Source organism: Episyrphus balteatus, chromosome 2 (genome assembly GCF_945859705.1).
Source record: "Episyrphus balteatus chromosome 2, idEpiBalt1.1, whole genome shotgun sequence".
NCBI lineage: Eukaryota > Metazoa > Arthropoda > Insecta > Diptera > Syrphidae > Episyrphus > Episyrphus balteatus.
Window position 1 is genome coordinate 80498016 of NC_079135.1, and position 25758 is coordinate 80523773.

Here is a 25758-nt window from a genome sequence, read left to right on the forward strand (position 1 = left end):
TAGCTGAGAATATAAGCTCTCATATGGCACCACTCCCATGTCTCTAGGAATTGATACATTTGCAGATGAGATTTATTTTTTTCTCTCAGCGATAAACTGACCGAAACATAAAAAAAATACAAAATAAAGGTTTCTCTCAGACCTTGACCGAAATTTTTCTTTTTTTTATTTTATGACCTTTATTGAAAATGGCGATAAGGAACCTTTCAAAAGGTTGAGATTTATTTCTGATCTCTGTTTAAAAGAATCCAAATTTATATTTATTACAACTCTAGTTTTTGAGTATTAAGAAATAAGTGACGGGAAAAATCCAAAAAGTGAACAATGTTTGAGCGCGCTCTAGCTTTTAACCGTTAAACAAGAAAAAAACATGTGTGAGATACTTTTTGTTAGAAATGTTTGGTACCTACCTGTTTTTATGGTAAGAATTTTCTTCTAAAATATAAATATTTTTATGAATTTTAAACTCTGATCCGAACAAGAAATTTAAATTTATTTATGTCTCTTTTAATATTTATTTAAATAAAAATCTTGATTAATGAAATGTTATAACACAACATTTACTCTTTTTTATTTACCCATCAAGCTTGTAGATTTAACCGATAAAGTTTTAGTGATCATGTCATTTTCAGATCACAGATTGAAGTAGGTAAGCTTCAAAACATCACCATAAAGTAACAAATATTCTCTATACCCACTCCTTGACAGATAACCATAATAATTATTTTTAATACCAAGTTATGCACTAAGCTCCTTTCTCCAATTGGTTCCACTATTTTCTCCCGCACATCAAACTAACTTGTAACAAAATGCGTCGTTGTAACCAAAACTCTTTTTAAATTAAAAAAAAATACAGGTTCTATTCAACTTGCAGGCGCACCAAAAGCAATTATGATGTTTGGATGTTTTTTTTTTTTTTTATTTCCAGAAAAATATATAGCCATGATGTTGTTGCATGCTTTCCATAGATATTCGTCTCAACAACAAGTATAATGGACATCCAGCAATACGGCAATGAAAGTTTTATCAAAAGTGAAAATTTATCAGAAAGTTATTATAACTAATTGCAATATTTGCTACCAGTTCAACACTTGCACTTTTGCAGATATATTGCTTTAGGCTCAATATGTTTATAACAAAACTTGTTATTTTGAATTTTAAACTGTTATGATAGTAAAAATTAGTACAATATTTCCAGTCGATTGCATGTTTAAATGAGAGGAGGAAAGAAGAAGCAATTAATTAAAATAATGAAATCTTGTTTTAAAAGTATCATCTATTAATCACTGCAAAGTCAGTAGATTACATATTTCCATTTACGATCTTAAGAAGGAACTTTTGATGAAGTTAAGTTAACCCCTCTAAGTTTTCGAACTGTTTACAGTTTTAAAGGGTGTTTTTTATGGAGTAAGCTTCTAGAATAACTTACATAAGATCAATATGAAATAATTGGAAAGGACGTAGGTCTTATGCTTCTAATGGGATATGAGCTAATATCTAAAACCACAAATATGATTAAAAGCCATCAGTTCCGACCCGAACCTTTATAAGTTTGCCTTATATGCTTTTTCGGAAAGTTTCAAACTTTTAGAGCCCCAACACACTACAAACTTTCTATCGGCCGACAGTTTAATCGGGTTCTTAATCAGTATGAAATTGTATGAAAGTGCGCACACTACAACGATTAATATCGGTCGATCAAAAAGTTTGTTTGATCGAAAATAAAGTTTGTTTTGCTACACAATTGCCTTCAAACTAAAATATTTAATACCTAACCGACTTTTTAGTCGGCTGCCTGTTCGTACACTAGGACCCCAACCCGACTAAACAATCGGCCGATAGAAAGTCTGTAGTGTGCGGGGGCTCTTAGAGTGTTAAGAAGTTTTTGACATATTTAGCTGTTGTTACGCTCAATTATACTAAGTTTAATCTTCTTTAACTGATTTCTAGAAACTTTTTCCATTAAAAGCACTCTTAAAAATGTATAGCCTATTAAAGCTTAAAAGGGTTGGGGTCAAAATTCTGCCGGGGTCAAAATTCTTTTGTCAAAATTCTGCTTTCAAAATTCTGCTTTACAAAATTCTGCTTTCAAAATTCAGCTTTTCAAAATTCTGTTTTTCAAAATTCTGCTTTTCTTCTTGAAAAATTATCTGCTTTTTTGATTAGGGGAGAGTGGGGCTAAATGTAACAGGGGTAAGAATTAACAGCTAAAAAAAGCGATGTTCCTTTCAATATTAAGAAACGCGTAAAGGAGAAAAATGCTCAATTTTTGAATATCTACCGGCACATTTTCTTCAGATGAAGATTAGACGACAGGGTGAGAAGTTACACTAGTGGTGCCCAAAAAATGCATGTTTGTAACTTTTTTTTTTAATTTTATTTTTGGTCTACCTCTTTACCCGAAAAAGATAGAGTGCTAAGTGTTTTTTTGTTATATGCAACCGTGTTTTGGCTCAAATTGCGTGTATGTGTTATGTCTATATCAGTTTCGCTTTTTTTTTAAATTGATTTTATGTGCCAAATTTCATGCTGGGGCTAGTTGTAACATTTTTCCGGGGCAAGTTGTACCATGTAAAAACCTACCTATACTGAAAAACTGTTTACCTAATATAATTAACAACCCTGAATATGAATGCTTGTAATTGAATTTGTATTTATTTTGAAATTGGAAACACATTTTTGAACCACCATTTGAATTCATAAAGCTTATAAAACAATTTATGAATTCGAATAACTTTTATTTAAGACTACTGTCAAATTTTCTCTGGAAATCTTGGATTTGCTCCACTTTTTACAAATTTGCACCAAAATTTCATGACTAAGATTTGTTTTTATTGTTATTAATTAAAAACAAATAAATATAAACAAATAAAGGTATTTTTCTCTTATTTTTAGTTCTTGGTACAACCTACCCCGGTATGTGTTACACTTTGCCCCGTATGTGGGGTAAGTTGAAACAACACGATTTTTTTTTTGGAAGCTATATTTTTCAACATTACCGTTATGTTTTGCTAAATTTTTATGATGGATCTTGGAGCTAAAACATGGGTCTTTAATTTAAAAAAGGTCTGGTTGACCCACTTTCAAATTTGTAGGAGAACCATCGATTTTAGAAAAAAGTGTTACATTTGGCCCCACTCTCCCCTACTTACCTAAATAATTTGTCATTCTTTAAATGCATATTAATTTTTGTTTTATAAATGAATAAATTTAAAAATATTAAGAAAAGGTTTTTAATACTAAACATTTCCGAAAATAATTTAAATTTTTTTAATTTGTCAAATAAAGATGAATATTCAAAAATTTTAATAAGAAAAGAAATATCTTGTATCAAACAACATCGGTTCCAATAAGTTATAGATTTTATTTGAAAGAAAGTCAGTCTATGCATTTTAAAAAATATTAAAACAATTTAGGAAAGTACCAATGTTGAATTACATTGATGAGGTGTATTTTTCTTTAGTCAGCATATGCGCTATAAAAAAAAAAACAGAATTGGCAGCATTTTTTTGTTTAAGTTTAAGACTGGCAGAATTTTAAAAAGCAGAATAGAAAAAAGCAGAATTTTGAAAAACAGAATTTTCGTTAAAAAAGCAGAAATTTGAAAAGCAGAGTTTTGAAGCCAGAATTTTGACCCGATCCCAGCTTAAAAAAAGGACGAACATTTAGCGATTTTTCGCGTTATACATATAAGGATATCTATTTTTATTTGAAATAAAATCGTTTTCTTTTAATGCAAACATTTTTTAATTGCAATAAAAATTTTGATGGTTTCGATAAAATTAAAACACAACACATACAGTCATACACTGAGACAAAAAACGCAACGTAAAACTTAATACGGTCAAAAAACTTATATAAATTAAACATGAAATACTTTTCAAAATTAAATTATTACTTTAATTTTAAAATTTTCGTCTTCACAACTATTTTTAAATAAATACATACAGTTTTTTAGGGTGTTGATAGGGATATATGAAAATATAAAATCTTCTTTTTTTCTGCAGGGTTTCCCTTAACATTTTTTTTTTTTTTTTGAAGAACCAGCCATCAAGTTTTTTTTTGCAAAATGGAGTGTTTTTTTATCTCTGGCATGATTAAATGTTTGGGTGGTGCAAAATATTATGGTTGAAACTAACAAAACTTTGTATTATTTTTAATTGATCTAGGTACAGGGCACCACAGTGTTAAAAATGTTGGGGCAGTTTCTAGGAAAATTCCGGTTACATAATGAAGCAACACCAATATTTAATTAAAATTTAATAAAAAAGAAGACGACTGTTTAATTTAAATTCTTACCAAGAGAAAGTAACTGGTAATTTAGGTACCTAGGAATTATTTTTTTGATTAAAATATCGTACATTTTAATACTTTGGATTACATTAATGATTTTATTATTTAATGTTTTTTGTGTTCTTAGTTTTTCTCAAAAAATCGGTTTAGGGAAATACATATGGCGTTGCCATTTTTTGCGATAAACACTTCTTTTTTTAATTTGTCAAAGACTTAAACATTTTATTCAAAATTAACAGACAAATATTTCTTATTATTTTTTTTTTTTTTAATAATATATTTATATTATATAAATTGTTTAAAGTTACATTTTAGAAGGGTATTTTAACCGATCAACTTGTTTATACTGATCAAGAAACTCGGTTAAAATTTGAGATTTTAGTAAAATTTGAACGAGAAAGTGGGTAAGATTAAACATTTTTGAATAACCGAGTCGACTCGTGTAATTTTAACCGGGGTTAGTTTGCAGATGCTATATTAACAATCTTCTCTGCTAATTTTACACTAGTTTTACGTTGTTTTTAACCGATCATTTTTCTGCGTGTAATTCACAAAAATGTGTATTTGGCGCTAATACTATATTGGTCGAAAGAGCTTTATATGTTTTCTTCATCTAAAATGAAAAAAAATAATTGCCTAAGAAAAAAGTTTTTTTTTTATTAAAACATCATAAAGTTTAAGTTTTCGAGCACTTATTAGACTGAAGACTGTATCTATCTCTCTTCCTGCTAGACCTACAACAATTTTTTAAACTTATCCTTAAATTTTTTGAAAATGTATTTATCTTGATCAAACTTTAAATGGACCAAAAACCCATTTTTATTCTGAAATCTGAACGTTCATTATGATAAATTAATGTTTCTCTCAAGTAAGCTTATAAATCTTACAATCTATATCACATTGCTTCCCATTAAGATTCAGAAAGAAAAAAATGAGACACATCACTTAACCAAAACAATTTCCGGAAAACTACATTAGACAGTTGCGTGTCGTTCCAATTGAAAGAAATTATAATTTCAAAGTCAAAACAAAATCTGCTTAATATGGTTAGAATATTTACTAGGTCTTCATTTTAAATTCATCTACATATCAATATATCACATTTTTTACTCCCAGAGGTATACAAAAAAACTGCATGCTATATTTGTTCAAGTCCAATTACAATTCTGTGGAATAAATTTTCCAAAGGCGAGGAAAGATTAAAGTCACGGTGGAGATCACAATTTAAATACCTCTGTTTCCTTAGACCATTTTTTTCAATTGAGAATAAAAAAAAAACATAGAATTATTATTTAATAATAATGCTCCTATGCACCATGCAAAAGTTCTTTTGATACCATGCCTCATATAATTTTAATATACAACCTAAGCTACAGGTAAAAGCAGCATATACCTATTTTATAATTTCATTGAAACACTGATACCTAAAGCTCATTTTTCTTGTGGAATGCGAGAAGCATAATTACGGACTTTAGTGAATAACATTTTGTGTTTAACATGACTTGGTCATATAGCATTATGTTTACTGTTGTTTAAAGGTAACTGTTTTTCTATGAAATAATTATGTAGGCAAATAAATATAGGCTTAAATACTTGGGTTCATCAGAGATTTTAAAATGCAATAAGTCTATTAATTTTTCGTCAATGATCAATAACTTTACTTTGTCAGCGTGATCGATGGCGGAAGTCGAAGATCTTCAATGTTCGTATCCACGTATCACAATTCGCTTTTGTTTTTGATTCTATACCTACGAAGAAACGTTTTCTAAAACAAATTTATGACCAACTTTGGTAATCAAAACACTTGTTTCAAGCCTAACAGCAATTTTGATTAAAATCTTTGAAAATGTTGCCAAGGAAGTTATAAAAGATTGGTGACATAAAATTTCATTGATAAATAATAATTTCATAACATGGTCAAATATTTTAATCCGATGTCAAGGGTTTATTCTTTTGTTTCTAATTTGGTTCAATAATTTTATAAAATTTTGGTAGTCTCTTAGCATAGTGTACACATTTGTTTCAAACAAAATTGTCATTTATTATATAACATTATTTATTTAATTTTATATTCTTTTGTGACGAACTGCACCATATTCTTTTCTGTTATGGGTTTAATATACGTTAGTGTATATAAGTTTATTACAAATCATCGGGTAGATTCGACCTTAAACCAAGCGCATAATCATCCAACCGAAACAGCGACGCGGCGGCGTTGTTGGTCAGAATGACTAAACACTGGACTGCCCGCATTCAGTGGATAGATATTTTATAAACACAAACTCAGACATCAGAACTTACAGAGGGTTCATTCATTATAAAATTTTAAAAATAATAATAACACTCAGATTGGGTCGCATGTACTTACTCGAAAATACTACTTTTGTAATACTTTTCTTACAAGGAGATTCATTATTTTCAAATTTTTTTATTAACATAGCTTATTTGAAAGATAATAACCTAAATTTAAATACATTTGAAGGATTTTAAAAAATTCCATCTTTTAATAGGGTAAATAGAAGTAAAACAAAATTTCAGAAAATTGGTTATTTTCTAAACGCGACAATGTAAATATTAAATTATATGTTTTTTTTGCTTTTTTGATGAAAATTTTAGCTCTTTTTGTAGATGCCTAATAGACATGATCGATATATATATTTTGAGCTGAAGCAATAAGCTTTCAGGTGGTATAAAAATTATTATATGTTGTTATATAAAAAAAAATGAATTTTTGGGTGATGGAAATGATTTTTTCACTTTTTTCATAAGAAATGATTGTTTTTAATAAATTATTTTAATACTTTTTGCGCAGTGTAAAAATTTAAAAATGGTTTTATTATTTAGAAGAAATATGGTATAAAATATGGTATAATTTTTTTTGTAAGCTTTTAAAATAAAAAAATTAATATCACGAGAAAAGAAAAAAAGTAATTTTTTTTTAGCTTTTTCTTGTAAATTATGATTGTTTGAAATAAATAAACGCTTCAAGTGACTCATTTTAAAAGCAAACAACCTGTTTTCTTACGACATTTTCACGTAAAATCATCGTCCGTAAACCGGCTTTACAGACAATCTCTTTTTTTATAACACTTAAATATCTCCCTAATTACATTCTAAAGAAGTTTTTTTTCTACCAATTTTCTTTTAATTTAAAAAAATTCCAAGTGGATTACTTTGTTCAGTTTATTTAAAAAAATTAAGACTTACCTATCTTCTTCACCAACCAATCGCACATACATAGTTCCACTACCATTTCTTAGATCAAAGTTTCAGTTCACAGTTTCGATTGCCCGTTTAACTGTAGTTCCATTTATAGTTTAAGTTAAAAGAAATTAGTAATAGTGTAAAAACTGCATTAAAATACTGAAATTTGATTGCACTGTGTAACCGAAAGAGTTAGGCCAAAAACTTAAACTTTGTTTAAGGCTCAGCTTTTAAATTTCACTGTGAAGCTGTGGATAAATTGTTTAAAACCCTCCACTTTTATCCAGAAATTAGCATGAAGTGAACCTCTCTACACCAGTTTAAGCCGAGAACTTATAGAGACGAATCCAACAAAACGAAGGTAATATAAATCGGTTCAGTAGTATTAGAAATAGTGAAACTAACACGACCTTGTTATATATACTATACATACATATAAAAATATGAAAGCAGTTTCCTGCGGTTAAAGCGAATAAGATAATTTCGGAAATTTTCAATTCATTAGAAAATCGCAATAATATTTTTCAATTCTCAGTATCTTACATCAATTTTTTTTATCAGAGAAATGTGCAGATTTATGTCTTCCCTTATAAAATATTGCCCCTATCTAAGACAAACATGTTCATTGTTACCTCATACTCAATCCTGTTTCTGTTTCCTGAACATTCGTACTGTGCTATAACACCAAGCATATAAAGCGTATCAAAACCATGTCAAAATTTATTTTATTGAATTTATGTTTTTATCTTATGTTAAAATCAATGAAAGCTTTTTTGATAGATTAAACTACTTTTTTAACATTCAATGAATGAAATTTTGGATTAAAGTTAATTTTAAATCCAATCGTTCAAATCCGAATTTCATAAATCCAAGGATTTAATTTATTCTTCATATTATTCACTCAAAAAAATTATTAGGTATGATTATTCAATGAATTTTGTATAATTTGCATTTATCTTGACAAAGCAACTGAACACTGTGAAAATGAATTTTACATCTGGATTTATAAAGCTAAGCAGACCTCCAGAGAGCAATTTAAATTTATTTGGATTTAACGAGATTGGATTTAAAAAATTGGATTTAAGTAGTGAATATTTATGGATTTGGATTTATTTTTGACATTTCAATTTCTTTACATCCAGATGTATTTTTTAAACTAGTTTGAATAATATAGGCGTAAAGCTTCTATCACGTCACATATTAAACCCCTTTACTCATATCATAAGTTCTTGCGCCATTCGAAATCATATGCATCAAACACCCATTTCATAGTCTTATTTCATAATTTACAAGCACTGAAATAAACAAAATCTTTAACGAATCCACAACTTACCTTAAAGTACCTATGCTTCATATAAAGCATGTTAACAAACAAAAAAGAGACATGAAAGAGACAAAGACCTCTTTTTTTCACACAGTGGTGGTCATTAAAATGGAAATAATCAAGAGTTCATCAGCTTAATAATATTTTGGCATTTTTAGATTCTAATTGCATCTTCTGTCGATCTGACATTATTCCAACATTAAACGATGAAACTGCCAGTTTAATCAATCTTTTATATTTTTTTTTAAATAATTATAAGTACAAAAAAAAATGTTTGCAAATTCATTTGTGTCGACAGCGAACAATGATACTCAAGTTAAACCAGTATTTGGTCTACGAAATAGAACAGTTTCACCTTACTACGGAAAAAGTAAAGATGGCTTAAAAGAACCATTGCACGATTATTCTTACCAAATTTCCTCATGCGATTTACCTTCAGCTTGGATATTACGTTACACTAAATCAGAAGCAAACTTTCACCCATGGGCTCATGGTGAAAGAAAAAAGTTTTCTCAGTTCGATCTACTTCCGTGGCGGAGACAAAAAACTACCTTAGATTTGGCCAACACTCCACATTGTGGAGAACCGTCTAAATCTAAGCGATATATCGATAAAAGTGTTTATTGGCTAAATAAGTTGGAAATTCGGAAAAATAAACGTCAGCTGAAGCAACAGCTTCAAACGGAAGCAAAAGAAAACTTCATTCGGTTTCGGTTAGTGTGTTTTATTGAAATTCGACATAGGAAAATGGAAGTTATTAAAAAATCAAACTATCGACCGCGAGTGTTTAAGAAAAGTCTCGATGATGTCGGGAATAATTTCAATGTAGATTATGATAATATTCTTGTGACAGGAAGTGGGTATTTTAATCAAAGAAATACACCAGTGTTGAGTAAAAAACCTGAAATTAGTGCAAATAGTGAAAAGAATAATAATGGTGTCGAAACGAAAAGTACAAGTTCCAGCAAATCAACGGTTTATAGATCAAACAATTTAAAAGAAACCGCAAATAAAAGTAGAAGTGTTCCTTGTAGAAAGTGTAAAGAAACTGCTGTTCGTTTGAGGTAAACAACACAAAACACTGTATATACAGCTTTTTAGTTATGCAAATATTAATCTTTTGTTTGTTTTTTTTTATTGGAATATTATACTCCATGCTGGGTGTCTCGACTGTCATCATTCATATAAAAATTGAATATTGCATGTGAAAAGGCATTAATCGTGGCCAAGAGGTTTTTACGTTGTCTTCTTATATTTTATACGTATATCAAGAAAATACACTTTAAAAAAAATATAAAAAAAGCAAACATAAGCCAGACTCAGAGTGAATCAACAAGATAAGGGAGAGGCTTCATGCTGCTCTGAAGACAGTACAAATTTTGACGGATTTGCACATGCATGAACACTATCTACATAAAGTTGCAACTTTCATTTTTAAGTTTAAAGAAGCTAACATAAAATGCTGGCATACTTGTGCGTTTAGTCGATCAATGGACACTTTATCAACACGTTTGATAGTTTGTGTGATCACTTTTCATAAACGCTCTTTAGTTATGATTGGTGTGTCCGAAAAACTCCCATTCTACAGTACAGTAAAAAAAAATCAACTTTCAAAAACAATAAACCTATTAGTCCAATTTTTCGAGATGCCTGAGCTTAAGCGGAATGAAGGGGTTGAAGGAACCATAGAGGAAACTTGTTTTACTCGCATTCTTTTAATATTCATTAGGAAAATTATTTATATCCTGTTTCATTCAAATCGGGTCATTGGTATTTGTACTTGTAATTTTTTTTGCACTTTTTGTAAAAATATTCAAAATTTTCAGTGTGTTTTTTAAATGTGTATTTTTTTGCTTTGCTTTCCAAAAGCCTACCTGTTTGACTCTAAATTGTTATATCTTTTGAGCTTAGTTTAACTATGAACTAAGTTAAACTATGAGCATTAACCAAAACACTTTTTACTTGCTCTATAGGGCAAGTATTGGTTTCGTGTCGAAAAAAAAATTTGAGGTTTTAATCAAAACCAACATTACGATGATGGAGAATTCCAAAAAAGTGGGTCCCGCAATTCCATCCGTGCGTCTGTACGTCTGTGCGTCTGTGCGGTTGTGCATCCATCTGTACACATTTCCACAGCCTAAACGGGTGGACGGATTTTCTTCAAATTTGGTACAGATGATTTTTATGGAATTCTGAAAGTTGATTTTTTTTGTTTTTTTATATCTCGCTTAGAAAGTGTACCTCCCATACAAATTTTTCAATTTAAATCAAATAACTCGAAAACGGTTCTAACGATTTTGATTAAACTTTGCAGACGTAATATTCGAAGCAATTGCAACAAAACTGTATTTTTAGTTTTTCTCAAAAAAGTCAAAAAAGTGTACCTCCCATACAAATTTTTCAAATTATACCAAATAACTATAAAATGGCTCTCACGATTTTGATTAAACTTTACAAACGTAATATTCAAAGCAATTACAATAAGACTGCATCCTTATTTTTTTCAAAAAAAGTCAAATAAAAAAACATTTTTTTTTTTTTCTTTAACAAAATTTTGCCCTAAATGTCGGCTCTTCCCCAACATCAACAAAATTTCTTTAATTGATTTATACAGAGGCAGCTCTTAAAATCTACAAGTAAACTAACATAAAAGTGTTTTAAACTGCAAGAGCAAGTACGTGCGACCCCAGTCGTGCATTTTATTTTTCATGGTAACCGTCTAAAATTGAAGCAAAAATTCGAATTTTTCAAAACTTGCAATTATTATCATTTATTTAGTTATGAAGCGGTAAAAAAATCAAATTTTCTTATTATTTCTTATTATTATTATTATTTTTATGTATCAAGAAATACAAAAAGTACAGTAATCACAAGATATAACTTTATTGAGGTTAACACCAACTTTTGAAAGAAAAAAGCATGAGCCATACCTTTTATAAACCAATTTTCCAAAAAAAAAAAACGACTGAAACGACTTAAAAAAAATCAAATAATAATTTTTAAATAAGGTCTATTTTTTTATTTTTTTATGTAAATCATTTTATTAACAGTAGGTACCTGCCATAGAACCGTTTTTTATCTGAATTTCTCTTAAACTACTTCTTCAATTTCAACAAAAATATCTAAATAAAAGCTTTAATAGAGCTGCAATGTAAATCAAAAATAAAATTATAAAAAAAAAAAATTTGATTAAAAAAAAAATGGAAATTTTATTTTTGAAAAATCAAATTTTCGAAAACGGGATATTGATTTTTTTTAAATTTTGGTTTTTGGTGTTGATTAATAAAATTGCTACAGAGTGGCATATCAATTTTTTTTAAGAAAAAATTTTGTTCATAAAATCTATAACAAAAAATAGTTGTTTTTTTTTTTTTTAAACTGTTCTAAGGATTCTGAAATTTTCTAATAGCATTTTTGGATCTCAAATTCATTTATTGTTAGTTTTTTTCTTTGATAAACAATTTTTTTTATATTATAAATTTACCATATAAGTTTTGTGAAACTAATCAGCTTGAACAAGTTTGTGCCACACAGTTATGCATTTTGTTTTTTCTAAGACATATTTTTTGGTGTGCTGAACTGAAATTAAAAGTTAGAAATATTTTATTGCTTTCCGTTATAGAAATATTAGCTTTAGAAAATGCAAAAAAAAGAATAAAAAACTGCTGTTATATGAGTGAGGTAATTTGTTCCAACAGTATATTTTCCCGTCCGAGATTGCTTCAGTTTATGTTTGTATTTGTTTTAGCTTATTAATTTAAAATGAAGATATTTATCATCGACGGTAAAAAACAGAGTGGAAAATTATGTACAGGTTTTTAAAGAAGTAAATCAGCGCTTATAGAAACCGTTACAAATTATTTTGACTGTTTTGCATAGAATAATTAACTTTTCAAAAGAATCTTAACTGGCCTAATATCTCAAAATTACTTACAAAGTGCGGGATTTTGTTTCTAAGCCAGTTCTCAATAAAAGGTACAGTCACACCAGTTGGCAATTAAACATCTGAATATACATATCTCTTTTCCTGAAACTAGATTTTTCTACAAATTCTTAAGAGGCCCTTTATCAATTAAATATTTTCAAAAGAATATAAGCAGCAAAGCTTAGTTCGAATATAAAAAATTAGCCGTTAAGATTTCTCAATACAACAAAATATTCCACATACGCCACAGTGACCCACTTAGTTATACACTGCACAAATGTATCGCTGACATTTAGTCATAAAACCAGTTGACTTTGGTCAACCATTCACTAAATGTTAAAATTATATATTTGTTCAGTCTATATTTTACATGTGGGGTTGGAAGAACTCGAACCCTTAAGAACCAAGGAAAAGAAGTGTAGTAAAGAGTGTAGTTAGTTGCAAAAATGTCCTAAACTTTCTATTAACTTATCTGCGACTACGACAAAAATCCCAAACATAAAACATAAAGTGTCACCGAAAATAAATAAAAGCGCGATTTGCAAAATAGTTTTAAACTTTTCATTGAATTCTTCACAAAAGAAAGACAAGTAGCCTTTTTCTGCTAATTAGCCTATTAATGGCGTTATTAAGTAATTCTCGGTATCCAAGTTTTTACAACACTTTCAAAATCTAAACTGCATCCAGCGAGATATGACCTGAAATAATAAAAATTCATATTAGAGCCAAGCAACAATTTCATAGCGTAGCTCTGCCGGAGTTCATCCGACGAATTATTAACACCTTCATGAAAATCACAAATTTCTCCTGTCTCTGGTCAAAATCAAAATCAACGTCTTCAAAGTGAGAAAAAGTGGTAATGTGTGATTTTACAAAATCGTATGCTGTACAAAAATAGGCGCATGCATTTTTATACTCACGTAGGCCTAAAAGTATGCTATTTATTTTCATCTCGTTCAAATTGAAACCAAACCTACAAGATTTAAATTATGTATTTAAACAAACACTAACATTTGTATTTCTTTTTTCCAGAACTGTTGACTACCCCGGACATTTCAATAATTCAAGACAAATGCATTCTCATCAGTTCGACAAATATGATTCAATGCACTCGGGGAGCATTTCATCAATCGAAAGGCCCAACGGAGGTGCTTTGGCTTTACATTATGCAGCTGCAAGAGGTTGCTTAGACTGTGTTCAATTGCTGGTAGAAGCCACTTCTGAAATTTGGTAAGTAGAAGTAGCTATTTACTTCATACAAAAATGCAAGAATATTCAAAACTCAGGGTCTTGATGTCTTAAAATAGTTAAATCAATTATGCTGATTTTTACTGTCATTGTCAGGAAACATTTAATTGATTTATGATTTTTCTTTTGTCAAAACGTTGAAGGTAAATTTTTGTGACCTAATATATTAATTTTTTTATGATAATTTTATTTGATGAAAACATTAATTCAATGTGTGAATTTGATTTGAACATTACAAGCTGACGGAAATTCTAACAAATATCAAATTGTGTTAAAATTACACAATATGGAACACCCAACAAAAATGAATATGCAAATGTTTTGAATTTGTTTACAAAACACCTGATTAAAAATTTTTGGGAGCATTTTCAACCAGTTTATTAATGTTTTTATTTTAAGTTCAATTCATCAACTTGAATTTTTAAAATGCCAATAATATTGTCATGAAACCAGTTTTTTTTTTTGAAGACTTAAAGTTCGTTGATGTAAATCATTCATTATGAAACATTTTTAATGATTTTGTTTACAAAATAGTATTAGATGCTGGATATCTTTTATGCATTTAAGTGTGATGCTAGCTTTGTTGCAATTTACGGCTTATCCGATCTGGTTACAAAAAAAATTGTTGCAAATAGAATTTTAGTATGAAAAAAGTGTCGTTCATCCAAATCAACAATTCGACTGTTAACAGTCAAATATTTCAACTATTAAGGTTTGAATGTAAAATTGATGTAATATTTCTGTATCTTATGAACTCAAAGGTCAGCATTTACATAGGTCAACATTTAACCTACTGCACCTAAGAACATGGTTAATCAGTTACTACCAGCCTGTTTCGAAAAATTTGAATAAAGGGGATAAACATAAATTTGAAATTTATTAAATTGGATGAAGTTTAATCCAAATTACAAGAGATTATTAATCATTTGAATAAATTGAAATATTTATTTTGATTTTTATTTGATTGAGATTTTTCGGACTTCTGAGGTTTTATTAAATCAATGTCAACGATTCGTAAACAAATTCAGTGATATCTGAAGACCACAAAAATTAAGTTTATTGCATTTGAAAGCATATTGAATTGATTTATTTAAATACTGAAATATGATTTGGCCAATATTTGAAAGGAAAATTCGAATTTGATAAATAAGTTTGTAATAAGCGGGCTAGTAATAAACTTTTCCGCAGATTTCTTAGCTTTTTTGTCGTTTTTATTTATTCTTTGATGAAAATATTTGAAACAATTTGTAATTAATTCCAGAATGTTTAGTATGAACATTGAACAGGTCGTTTATATTCCAGCCCTTACTTCATTGTTTTATAATAAATTTTATTTGGTACCTACCAAATAACGCAAAAAAAAAGTGTTTCTTTTTTCCGAAACGGCTCAGCCATTTTTTTAATTTATCTATTTCTCGTTAATGATTTAACGGATTTTAACAAAAAATTTAACATAAAAGAGTTAAAGTAACTAAATAATAACACTTCACTTAACTTAAAAGTCAATTGTTTGAAATGATGGTTATTTTTTAAATTTGGTTTTAAAGTGTTGACTAATATTTTCTTTAAAACGACAACCTTTATTATTATTTTTTTTTCAAATTTTTAAAAATATTGCTTTAAATTTTTCAATTTGTTTTAATAGAAATTCCTTTTTGTACAAGAAATTAAATGACATGCTTCGTTTTGTGGTCAAAGTAATTATAAGTGTTTAAATGAAAATAAAGAAAAAAAGATGCCATTTTTAACCCCCTGTCGGCACACGGGTGCGAATTTGGCAGGACAAAAATAAAAAAATTACGATTTTTCAAAAAAGTGGTAAAAAAAAGTCTCTTTATAAGGGTGAAAAATCCTCTGGAACAAACACGTAGAAATAACCACTAGTAAAGCTACGAAAGCCTTAATGATTTGCAAAAGATTAGCAAGCAATTCATGGGGCTGCAAACCATACATCCTAAGATGGATGTACACTATGATGGTAAGACCTATAATTACCTATGGTGCGGTAGCTTGGCACAAAAGAACCGATCTTGCAACAACTAGGAAATTACTAGATAAAGTGCAAAGACTCGCATGTGTCTGCATCACCGGGGCTATGAGAATATGCCCTACAGCAGCAATGGAGGTTATTCTTGATTTAACTCCACTTCACCTTATTATTGAAAGTGCTGCTAAGGGAGCTATCATGAGATTTGCCAAGGAAAGAACTGGGGCTGGAAAATGCATAGGCAACAGAGAAAGAGAATTCCTGTCCAGATCCTCAGAAGAAAACTTTCTTGACTTTCCAAGAGATGCAATGGTCACGAATTATAACTTTGTGAAAAACTACAATATACATCTCAGTAGTAAAAAAGATTGGGTAGGTGAATCTATCAACTACTCTTTTAAAGAAAATACCATCAAATGGTACACAGACGGGTCGAGAACAGCGGAAGGTACAGGGGCAGGCGTTTTTGGGCCTGGTACCAAACTCTCCGTACCTATGGGTCAATCCCCAAGATCTTTCAAGCTGAGGTAAATGCCATTGTAAAATGTGCAGAAATAAACCTCGAATTAACTCACCGGAATAAAAACATTGCCATTATGTCTGATAGTCAAGCTGCCCTAAAAGCACTTAAATCCTATGAAATCAACTCCAAGCTAGTATTGGAGTGTATAGGAAAACTTAACGAACTTGGCAAAATAAACAAAGTCACTCTCCACTGGGTACCTGGGCACGTTGGTGTTCAGGGTAACGAGGAGGCGGACTCCTTAGCAAAAACGGGAGCAAATTCCCCTCTAATGGGACCCGAACCGTATTGCGGAATATGAGAAAATGTCATTAAAAATAAAATAAAACTAGACGAGGAGTCCAGGAGAGCAAAAAACTGGGCAGAACTACCAAAGCTGAGACAATCGAAAATGCTCCTCGGGAACTACAACCGAGAGCGTTTCAAATCATGTATCAGTCTAAGTAGGAACAATCTCAGGTTAATCACTGGGCTCCTCACTGGCCACTGTAAGTTAAGAAGGCACCTACATATTTTGGGTTTAGTAAATAGTGCAATATGTAGATTCTGTAGCGAAGAAGAAGAAACACCAGACCACATCCTGGGTAGTTGCAATGCACTAATACACCAAAGATTTAAACACATGGGTCGCTACCAAGTCGAAGAGGATAAATTGCACTCTTTGAAAATACCCCAAATAATCAATTTCATGAAAGGAATTAGGTTAGAGGAGGAGCTATAAAATGAGGTACTAACTCACTTAGCTTAATAGGGGGGTACAATAGATCTTACAGGTCGCAGTACATCCTATACCCCATATATCAATCAATCAATCAAGGGTGAAAATATTTTTTTTTCGGAATTGTGAATACACTATTCGAATTCCTCGGAATATTCTAAATCAATTTCATACTTGATTCTCTATAAAATATTGTGACAAAAAAAAGTTCTAGTGACATGAAAAAGTATAAACCAAATTCGCACCCGTGTGCCTATCACGTCACAAAAAAGAGGTGTGCCTACAGAGTGTTAAAGAAAGTTTGAATGTACCGGGTTCAAAAACCAAAAAGCTAGTGATTTATATAATATAAAATAAATAAAATCCTCAAGTTTTTTTTATAACTTTTTTTCATTTTTCATTGAGAATGTTAGGCAAAATTTATTTTAGAATTTTCTAATCAAATAAATTTAATTGAAAATTTAATTTTCTATTAAAAGTGTCTTTGACATTTTAAGGTTATGGTAGTTTTTCGATTTAAAAATAATTACAAACTTATTTTTTTTTAAAGATTTTCAAGAAAAAATAATGCATTTTCAAAAAAAGTCCTCCAAATCCATCGAGTGATACATTAAAAGAAAGGCCTTGTTAAGCTCTTTTCATAACTGAAAACCAATAGTTTCTCGCAGGTTTGGTTGCTGAATAATGTGCAATCGAAATACTTGTTTTTCTTATTCGGAAGCAGATAAAACTGATAACCGACCAGTGTTGCCGTTCTCCCAGAAATCCATCAATGCCAAAAATGACACATATTTTTGGCTGAAGCATATACTTTTATGGCAAGAAATAATGTCCAGCAATAAAAAAAATTTGAGTGAATGTATGCAAAAATGGTGACAACATTTTAAAATAAATCTGCCCTATTTTATCTTTTGGTTAATAACATTTAAATCCTAATATGATATTAAATGTTTAAAATATAAGCTAAAAATTTTGCATTTAAAGTTTACACTTTTAATTAAAATTTGGATGTAAGAATTTGAAGCATAATTTAAAATTTGTGGTGCCGTGAAATAACGCCGAGCGAAATAACGCCGAATTCCAAAATTCGGCGTTATTTCACTTTACAAAAGCGAAATAACGCCGAATTTCAACATTCGGCCTTATTGCGCTTTGTCAAAGTGAAATAACGCCGAGTCCCAAGTGAGAAATAAGGCCGAATGCTAGAAAAGTGAGCATAGAAGTGGACCTAAGTTAACCCGTATATTAAATTGCTAACCTTTTTTATTTTCAAAGGCATATAAGGCCCTAATTTATTAAGGCAGAATGGCCCCAATACCAATTCGGGACTTATGTCCATCCAATCGAGGTATAGGTTCCAAAAAAGTTTTTTGTCTTATGTGCCTCTTATTTATTCATTAACAGATTAGTCTTAAGAATGTACAAAAACATGGCGCAGGGACAAAAGGCCCAGGGATATAGCACCCACTTTTTTTTTTATTGGAGTTATGTTCAACTTGAGTGGGTGTCAACCCACTTAAAAATTATATCCCACTTGAGTGGGACATAAGCTCCATATATTTAGCATTCAAGTGGGACATAAGCCCCACACTTTTCGAAATATAAAACAATAATGAACAATTATAACTTTTGTTATATTTTATTCGCGTTTTGTTCCAGATTCTTTAAATGCAAAAGAAACTTTGAATAAGATAATGATAAGAAACAAATAGATTCCAACTGTTTTAGTTGGTGGAAAGCAAAGCGAAAAATAAATTCTTACATAAGAATCTATTTAATTTTTGGAACCCGAACGCGAAGCGGAAAAAAATTTTGCCCACGGGAGAATCAATTTTGAGGTGTGAAAATAAAAATTCGCGCGAATTTTTATTTTCACACCTCAAAATTGATTCTCCCGTGGGCAAAATTTTTTTCCGCTTCGCGTTCGGGTTCCAAAAATTAAATAGATTCTTATGTAAGAATTTATTTTTCGCTTCGCGTTTGCCAAGTTATAACACAAACATATCTCTGTTTTGTTTGGTATGCACATAAATAAAACAATAAAACCCAGGACTTAGGTTTATAAACAGTGAAATAGGTTTGGAGGCTGGGAGCATGCTGCTCTGCTGCAATCCCCTTGATTGGATACACTATTGAATCGGCTTATTTGCCAATAAGGTGACACATAAGTGCAAAATCGAATTATGTAACTATCCCAAATACAGTTATCCAGTTGGGAGATAATTTTATAATTTGTAAATTCTTTGTTAGTGAGACATAACGCCCATCCTTTATTTGTGGGTCTTTTGTCCAACCTGAGTTTGACATAAGCCCCACATTTAATTTGGAACTTATGTCTCACTTAAGCGGGACGTAAGCCCCACAAATAAATAGTGGCTTTTATTCCATGGGCCTTATGTCCTGTGCCAAAAATATGGCATTTCAATACCAAACTGACTGCAGGTGGTAACATAGAAATTTTTCCTAAGCTCCACTTAGCAGGAAAAAGTGAAGTAACGCCGAATCGGCGTAATTTCACTTTATCTTTGCGAAATAAGGCCGAATGTTGAAATTCGGCGTTATTTCGCTTTTGTAAAGTGAAATAACGCCGAATTTTGGAATTCGGCGTTATTTCGCTCGGCGTTATTTCACGGCACCAAATTTGTCTGTCCTTTATTTTCGTGGGTTTCTACCATATTTATTTTTGACAAGCAATTTTCAACATTTTAGGTGTACTCATAATATTTATCACCCCACTCATAAGTTTTGAACAAAAAAGTTGAACTTTCGAACTGAACGTTCGATTGCAAAATTTGGCATTTAAAGATTTTCAAAAAAAAAAAAACAATAATTTATAAGTAGATGGATACAACCACTTTTTGATCAAATTAACCATAAACTTAAAAATTGTGTCAAATTTTTTGTAGATAAGAGTTTTATATTAATTAACATAAGAATGAACACAAGAAGGCATTAACTAACTCTCAATACGCAGTATAACGGCGTTAAAATTCAATTATATGTATTTGGAAGTTGTGAAATGTAAGAATTGTGCTCCTTTTTCGGGTTAATATCCTTTTTGTTTACATTAATAAATTTGAACTTTAAACCTGTTTAAAATAATTAATAACTTGAAGACTATCATCATAAAAAATAAACAACACAATTTGATTGAATACCATACCAAATAATAATGCAACCTCCTTAGGCAAGAAGTTAATTGTAAAATAATTGTTCTCTATTCTATTCGGCAACAATAATCATAATATCATACCAAAAAATCACTCAGTCATTCCTGGAGGAAAGAAAAAATGTTAAAGAAGAAGAAATACCCATATGACTACCAATATGCACATTGCACTGCACCACACGCTATCTAAACGTACTTAACCATGTCATCCTCACTACATTTATACTATCAGCTTTTACCTACTGACTTACAGTACAACAAGTACTGGCCTGGCAACGTATATTTTTGTTTTTTGTTTTTGTATTTGCAGCAATGTAATATTGAGTATCGTCCAGCTTATATATGAAACCAGAAAGTTCAATGAGGAAAAACTAAGCGAACGAGTTCGTTCATCAACTCGAAGTCGAAGATGAAGACGAAGACGAGACCCGCTTTCCGCTAACTTTTAAAAGAGTTGTATCTTGTATCTATTCGTCATCGGTACCCTGAAGTGTTCGGTTCGATGGTCAGTGTGTTTAAGTATTCTCCCATACTATAACTACCTTTGCAAACTTATTTAGAAAAAAATATATAAAGAAGCAGTTTAAACAATAATAATTGTGTTGTGTGCTCATCATTCATACAACTGAAAGGTGCATTGAATCAAAAACAAACAAATACAAAAAAAAAAAAAAAACGAGTGGGTGAATGTTTCATCAACACCCAGTCTACCTGCCACTCTTGCATCCATCATAGTTTTACGACTTGATCCATAGCTACTATAATAACCATATTAACCAATTCTCTATGGTCACTGAGTTTCGAATTTAAATTCAAATAATTATTATTAAAAAAAATATTAAAGAAAAAAAAATATATCGAAGACAAACTGTAAAATCAAAACTATACACCGGTAAATTCCGTGAGGCAAAAGATTTCGCTCCATTTTCACATAGATACTCATTCAACTTGTTATTCTTCTTTGAAAATAGAGTGCGCTTTAAGCAAACGTTAAGTGAAGTGAAGTGCAGTGCAGTGGATAATGAAGTGTTACTTAAAATCAAGCTATCGACCGATTTTCACAATTTCACCGCCACAGTCGTCCGTTTAGATTTGTACGGCAAAGAAGTGTGTCCAGATACATATATGAGTTTTTTTTGTCTTTCTTCTTCATCAAAATAATATAGAACCTAGAAGCTCATTTTTTAAAAAGGGTTTTAGTTGTTTTTGTTCTTTATCAAAAGAAGGCTTTAAGTCGGATTTAAGAAGTGTTTCATCTCTTAACGAAGTCTTGTTAACCCATCTCATCAGATTTAAAAGATTTTGAATCATCTTCACTTTCTTTGTGTTTGATACCTATCTAACTGAAAGAAAAAAAAAAAAGTTATTATGAAGGTGGGTTATGTTATTGTCTTTGTTGCAAATTCTCAACAATTCACAACGACGAGTGTCTTAAAAGTGCTGATTTAAATTTTTAATAATAATATTTTTTTTCTATACAAAAATCACATAAATAAATAAATTTATATACACACAACTTCTGCATCACACAATCACCAATTTAAATAAAATAAAAAAATAAATAAAAAAATATTTATTTTAAAAAAGCTGGCGAAATTGCGTTGCAAGATTACCACCACCACCACCACCTCCAAAAAATTGCTCGGTTAATCACAAAATATAAAAGAATAAATTCAAATATTTTTATTCATGTTTAGCTATTTCCAAACGATAAATGCTAAAAAAGGATTACTCGGCAAAATGACAAGTTTAACGTCGTTTCGACGTACCAAGATGAAAGCATCATCGTCAAACAATGATATTCGTTCAATAGTTAATGAGTTCAGTGAAAGCAACGATACAACTGCAACAACACTTGCATCTAACGAATTCATTTTAACCAATGACGATGATAAAGATGCAACCATAGACAAACTAGAGCAGACAGATGAGAACAATAAGATTCTTGTGCGTAAAGAGCGGAATAATAGACGAAGTGTTGTAAGGTAATTTGTGTATAAATTTCTTTCACCTTCTTATTCTTCTTTTTTTTTTTTTTTCTTTTTTGTTGACAACAAAAATTAAAGTTTGCACTTATTTATTTTTTTTATTTTTATTTGTTAATTATTTATTCAATCTTCCTTTCCTTTCTCTTCTTTGTCTCTTCATCTGTTCGTGTGCCTTTATTTCGTACTTTGATGATATGATACATAGAAGATAGCATACATCTCATCTCATATATTGTCATTATGTAAGTGTTAAAAAAAAATTTAAAGTGAGAGTTATTGTCTTGTAGGGAGGAAATACAATAACAAACTTTAAAACTAAAGCAAAAGTGATGAAAAGATACATAAATATCATCGGAAAGTTAAATCGAAAGTAAATAAAGCTGTAATTTGGAGATGTTAGGAAAGATATCAAACATTAGACCATAACGTTTAGTAATTAAGTCACTTTTAATTGGCATTTTATTGGAATATGAAATCAAGTTAGTGGTATACGCTTATACCATATATATGTAAATTTTTGACTTAATTCAGTTGATCTGCTTACGGTTGATATGCGTTAGTGATTGAACATTATATGTGCATTTGGGTATTAATGCATTTTATTATGAACATTATTATTTAACAGTCTTGTTTCTTGATTTTTGATAATATTAAGAGGTATGACTTTTAAAGGATTTTTGTTTTCAAGATTAAATTAACTTCTTTTTTTTCAAACATTCACCTGACTTTTCGTTGATTTTAATCAGGAATCTTAATAATACATTTTTAACCCTTTCGGACCCAGCGTTACTCTCATGTAACATATTTTTAAAAATTCGTAAAAAATATTCCATTAAATATTTTTTTAGGTTTCCATGGCTTAATTGAAAGATAATGATGCCTAGTTACTGGATTATTACAAAAATTTAGTCAAATATCATTAATTTTTTAGCGAAAAAGGGACTGAACTTCACATTTTTTTCTTTTTTTTATATATGGTCATAATTTGAAAAAAAAAGATATAAAAAAAGTTAATCCAGAAAGTGTTTTGCTTTTTGGCTTAGAAGAAGTTGCATATATTATTGTTCTATAAAATGTTATTTTCTCAGTTGTCCGACTTTTTTTGGTGGTCATAGGTAGTGCATATTGTTTACATGTAACATGAGAGTAACACATTAGTTTTGCTATTTATTATTTTGGAAAATAGCTTTTTGCTATATTCATATTTCTTAGTTGTGATGTTTTTGATACGATAATACTGAAAACACGTTTTTTAATATTGATTTTCATAGCATGGGTTCGAAAGGGTTAAAAGTTCCTAAAAATATTAGTATGTAAAGTTGTGACAAAAATTGCAACACTCCTAAATGCTGTGCAATGTGTGGAGACCTGCACTAGCACTATGGTTCACAACAAGCCCATGGCAACATAATATTCTGCTGTACTGATGACTTCCTTGTCATTATAATTTCTGAACAAAAAAATATTATACTGGCCACGTATAAGGTTGTTAGCACACATTTCGAGTAAGTTCTTTTTCGTTCCTGGGCTCTAAAATATTATGTTTTAATTCTGCTTTGTTACATGAAACTATGTTAATAAACTTACAATTGTACTTTACGTTCAGATGTTTTAAGAACAACAAAATTTTCTTTTGACTCTTCTAAACTTTTTCTCTTAGTTCTCTTTTGTATGAAATTTTCTGGTTTATTCTGTAATGAGACATTACATAAGCCTACACCACATGCTCCATACATCACGTGAATCATACTGATAAGCCTGTGTGATGTGGACGATCGCATTACAACAACAGTATACAGATAACAAAAGACCAACAACATAACAAAACATTGTGGTGGATTTTTTCTGTGTCTTACAATTCACATCCAGTTACTACAAAAATAAACATAAGACACCGGATAAAATCCAGTACAAATCGAGTCGTGCTTGAGTTGGAAAAGTACCAATCAGGTGTACAGAGTGCTTCTCCGCTTTTTGAAAGAACTAGGTTCCAGAAGTGGATTACCAGGTTCTAAAATTAGTGACGTCTGCTATCTCAGACTGTAGTTTATAGTGACGTCTGCTATCTCAGATTGTAGTTTATAGTGACGTCTGCTATCTCAGATTGTAATTTATAGTGACGTCTGCTATTTCAGACTGTAGTTTATAGTGACGTCTGCTATCTCTTTAGTTAAACCCTGGATCCGACGAGTATACTCCAGCCTATGACAAAAAGCTCCTCACAATTCAATTCCTTAAAACTTTTAATAATGGCTTTGTGATGCGTTTGTAGGGTTTTGATTTGTACCATTACCCTTAAAAGCGCATTTACCAGGTATGCGCTTAGTAACCTTGTCGTTTCTGTACAAGAACACCGTGTTTTAAATCAGGAAGTTCTAATTTTGGCAGAGTTGTTTAAGCTTACAGAGACGATTTTAGCCTCAAATAAAAAAAAAAAAAACATACAGTGGTGGAAAAATAATTAGAAACACGCTCTTTCTTTTCAAAGTGTTTGTATGTTCTTAATATGAATACAAAATATTAGAAATATTTTTTAACAGAGGTATTTGAAGTGCTTGATGTTTTACTAAGGATCTCCTCTTTATTGCACCTTCTTTTTTTAAAATATAAGGGGTTGGTTTGTCAGGAATATTGTTAAGGACGTTTTATTATTTTTTTGGAACATGTGGCATTTTTCGAGAACTGCAACCACATTAACCAACTAATAGAAATTAGTTGGTGATAGTCCTTTTTATTATATATGGGCTCATCAGTTAGATGCTGTCATACCTTTACTAAGACGCAAAATTTTGGTCCATGAATACAGACACTTATAAAAATCACAACAAAATATTTTAGGGGAACATGGTTACATTCTTGCACCTAAAAACAATTGCCCGTGGTCAGGCTAATAAGTATACAAAGTGAAAGTATTTATGTTAAGTATTTATGTTTTGCTTCAGTAAATAGACGTTAGTAGCTTAGCCTATGTAAGATGTCTTAACGATATTTAACTGCCAGATTTATGGGATTTTAGCATTTAAAAAGTTCATATGTAAGTTCAAAAAAGTTCAAATTCTGAATATAAAATTTCCCCTAAGCCATCATTCTTGACGATGCGATCAATAGAACTCAAGATATTTGCTTTCTTAAAAAAAAGTAATCTAATGAAATTTGATCGAGTTCAAAAAATTGTAACTCTTTTTTTTTTTTTACACTTCAGTGAGAAAATAAAAATTCATGTTATTTTTTTGTTTTTTTTGATGAAAATGATTGTTTTCAATAAATTTTTTTTATACTTTTTGCGCATTGTAAAAATTTTAAAATGGTTTTATTCTTCAGAAGAAATGCTTGCATAATTTTTTTTGGAAGCTTTTAAAATAAAAAAAATTAATATAAT

The 25758-nt window shown here is 30.1% G+C and overlaps 2 protein-coding genes across 6 annotated transcripts in view; one reads left to right on the forward strand and one right to left on the reverse strand.

Annotated features, from left to right (window-relative positions):
- LOC129910454 (uncharacterized protein C9orf85 homolog) overlaps positions 1-25758 on the reverse strand; it is a 189238-nt gene that overhangs the window by 15820 nt on the left and 147660 nt on the right. The gene's annotated exons all lie outside the window — the stretch shown is intronic.
- Positions 1-25758, forward strand: part of LOC129910444 (homeobox protein 2) — an 81186-nt gene that overhangs the window by 9002 nt on the left and 46426 nt on the right. For 2 of the 5 annotated variants that reach the window (XM_055987829.1, XM_055987828.1), the window contains exons 2-3: positions 13779-13976; positions 22089-22376. In XM_055987829.1, the coding sequence (XP_055843804.1) occupies positions 13779-13976; positions 22089-22376 (486 nt within the window). Of the gene's footprint in view, positions 1-9198; positions 9886-13778; positions 13977-22088; positions 22377-25758 lie in introns of those variants that run through there. The other 3 variants (XM_055987833.1, XM_055987830.1, XM_055987831.1) reach the window with 3 other exon arrangements.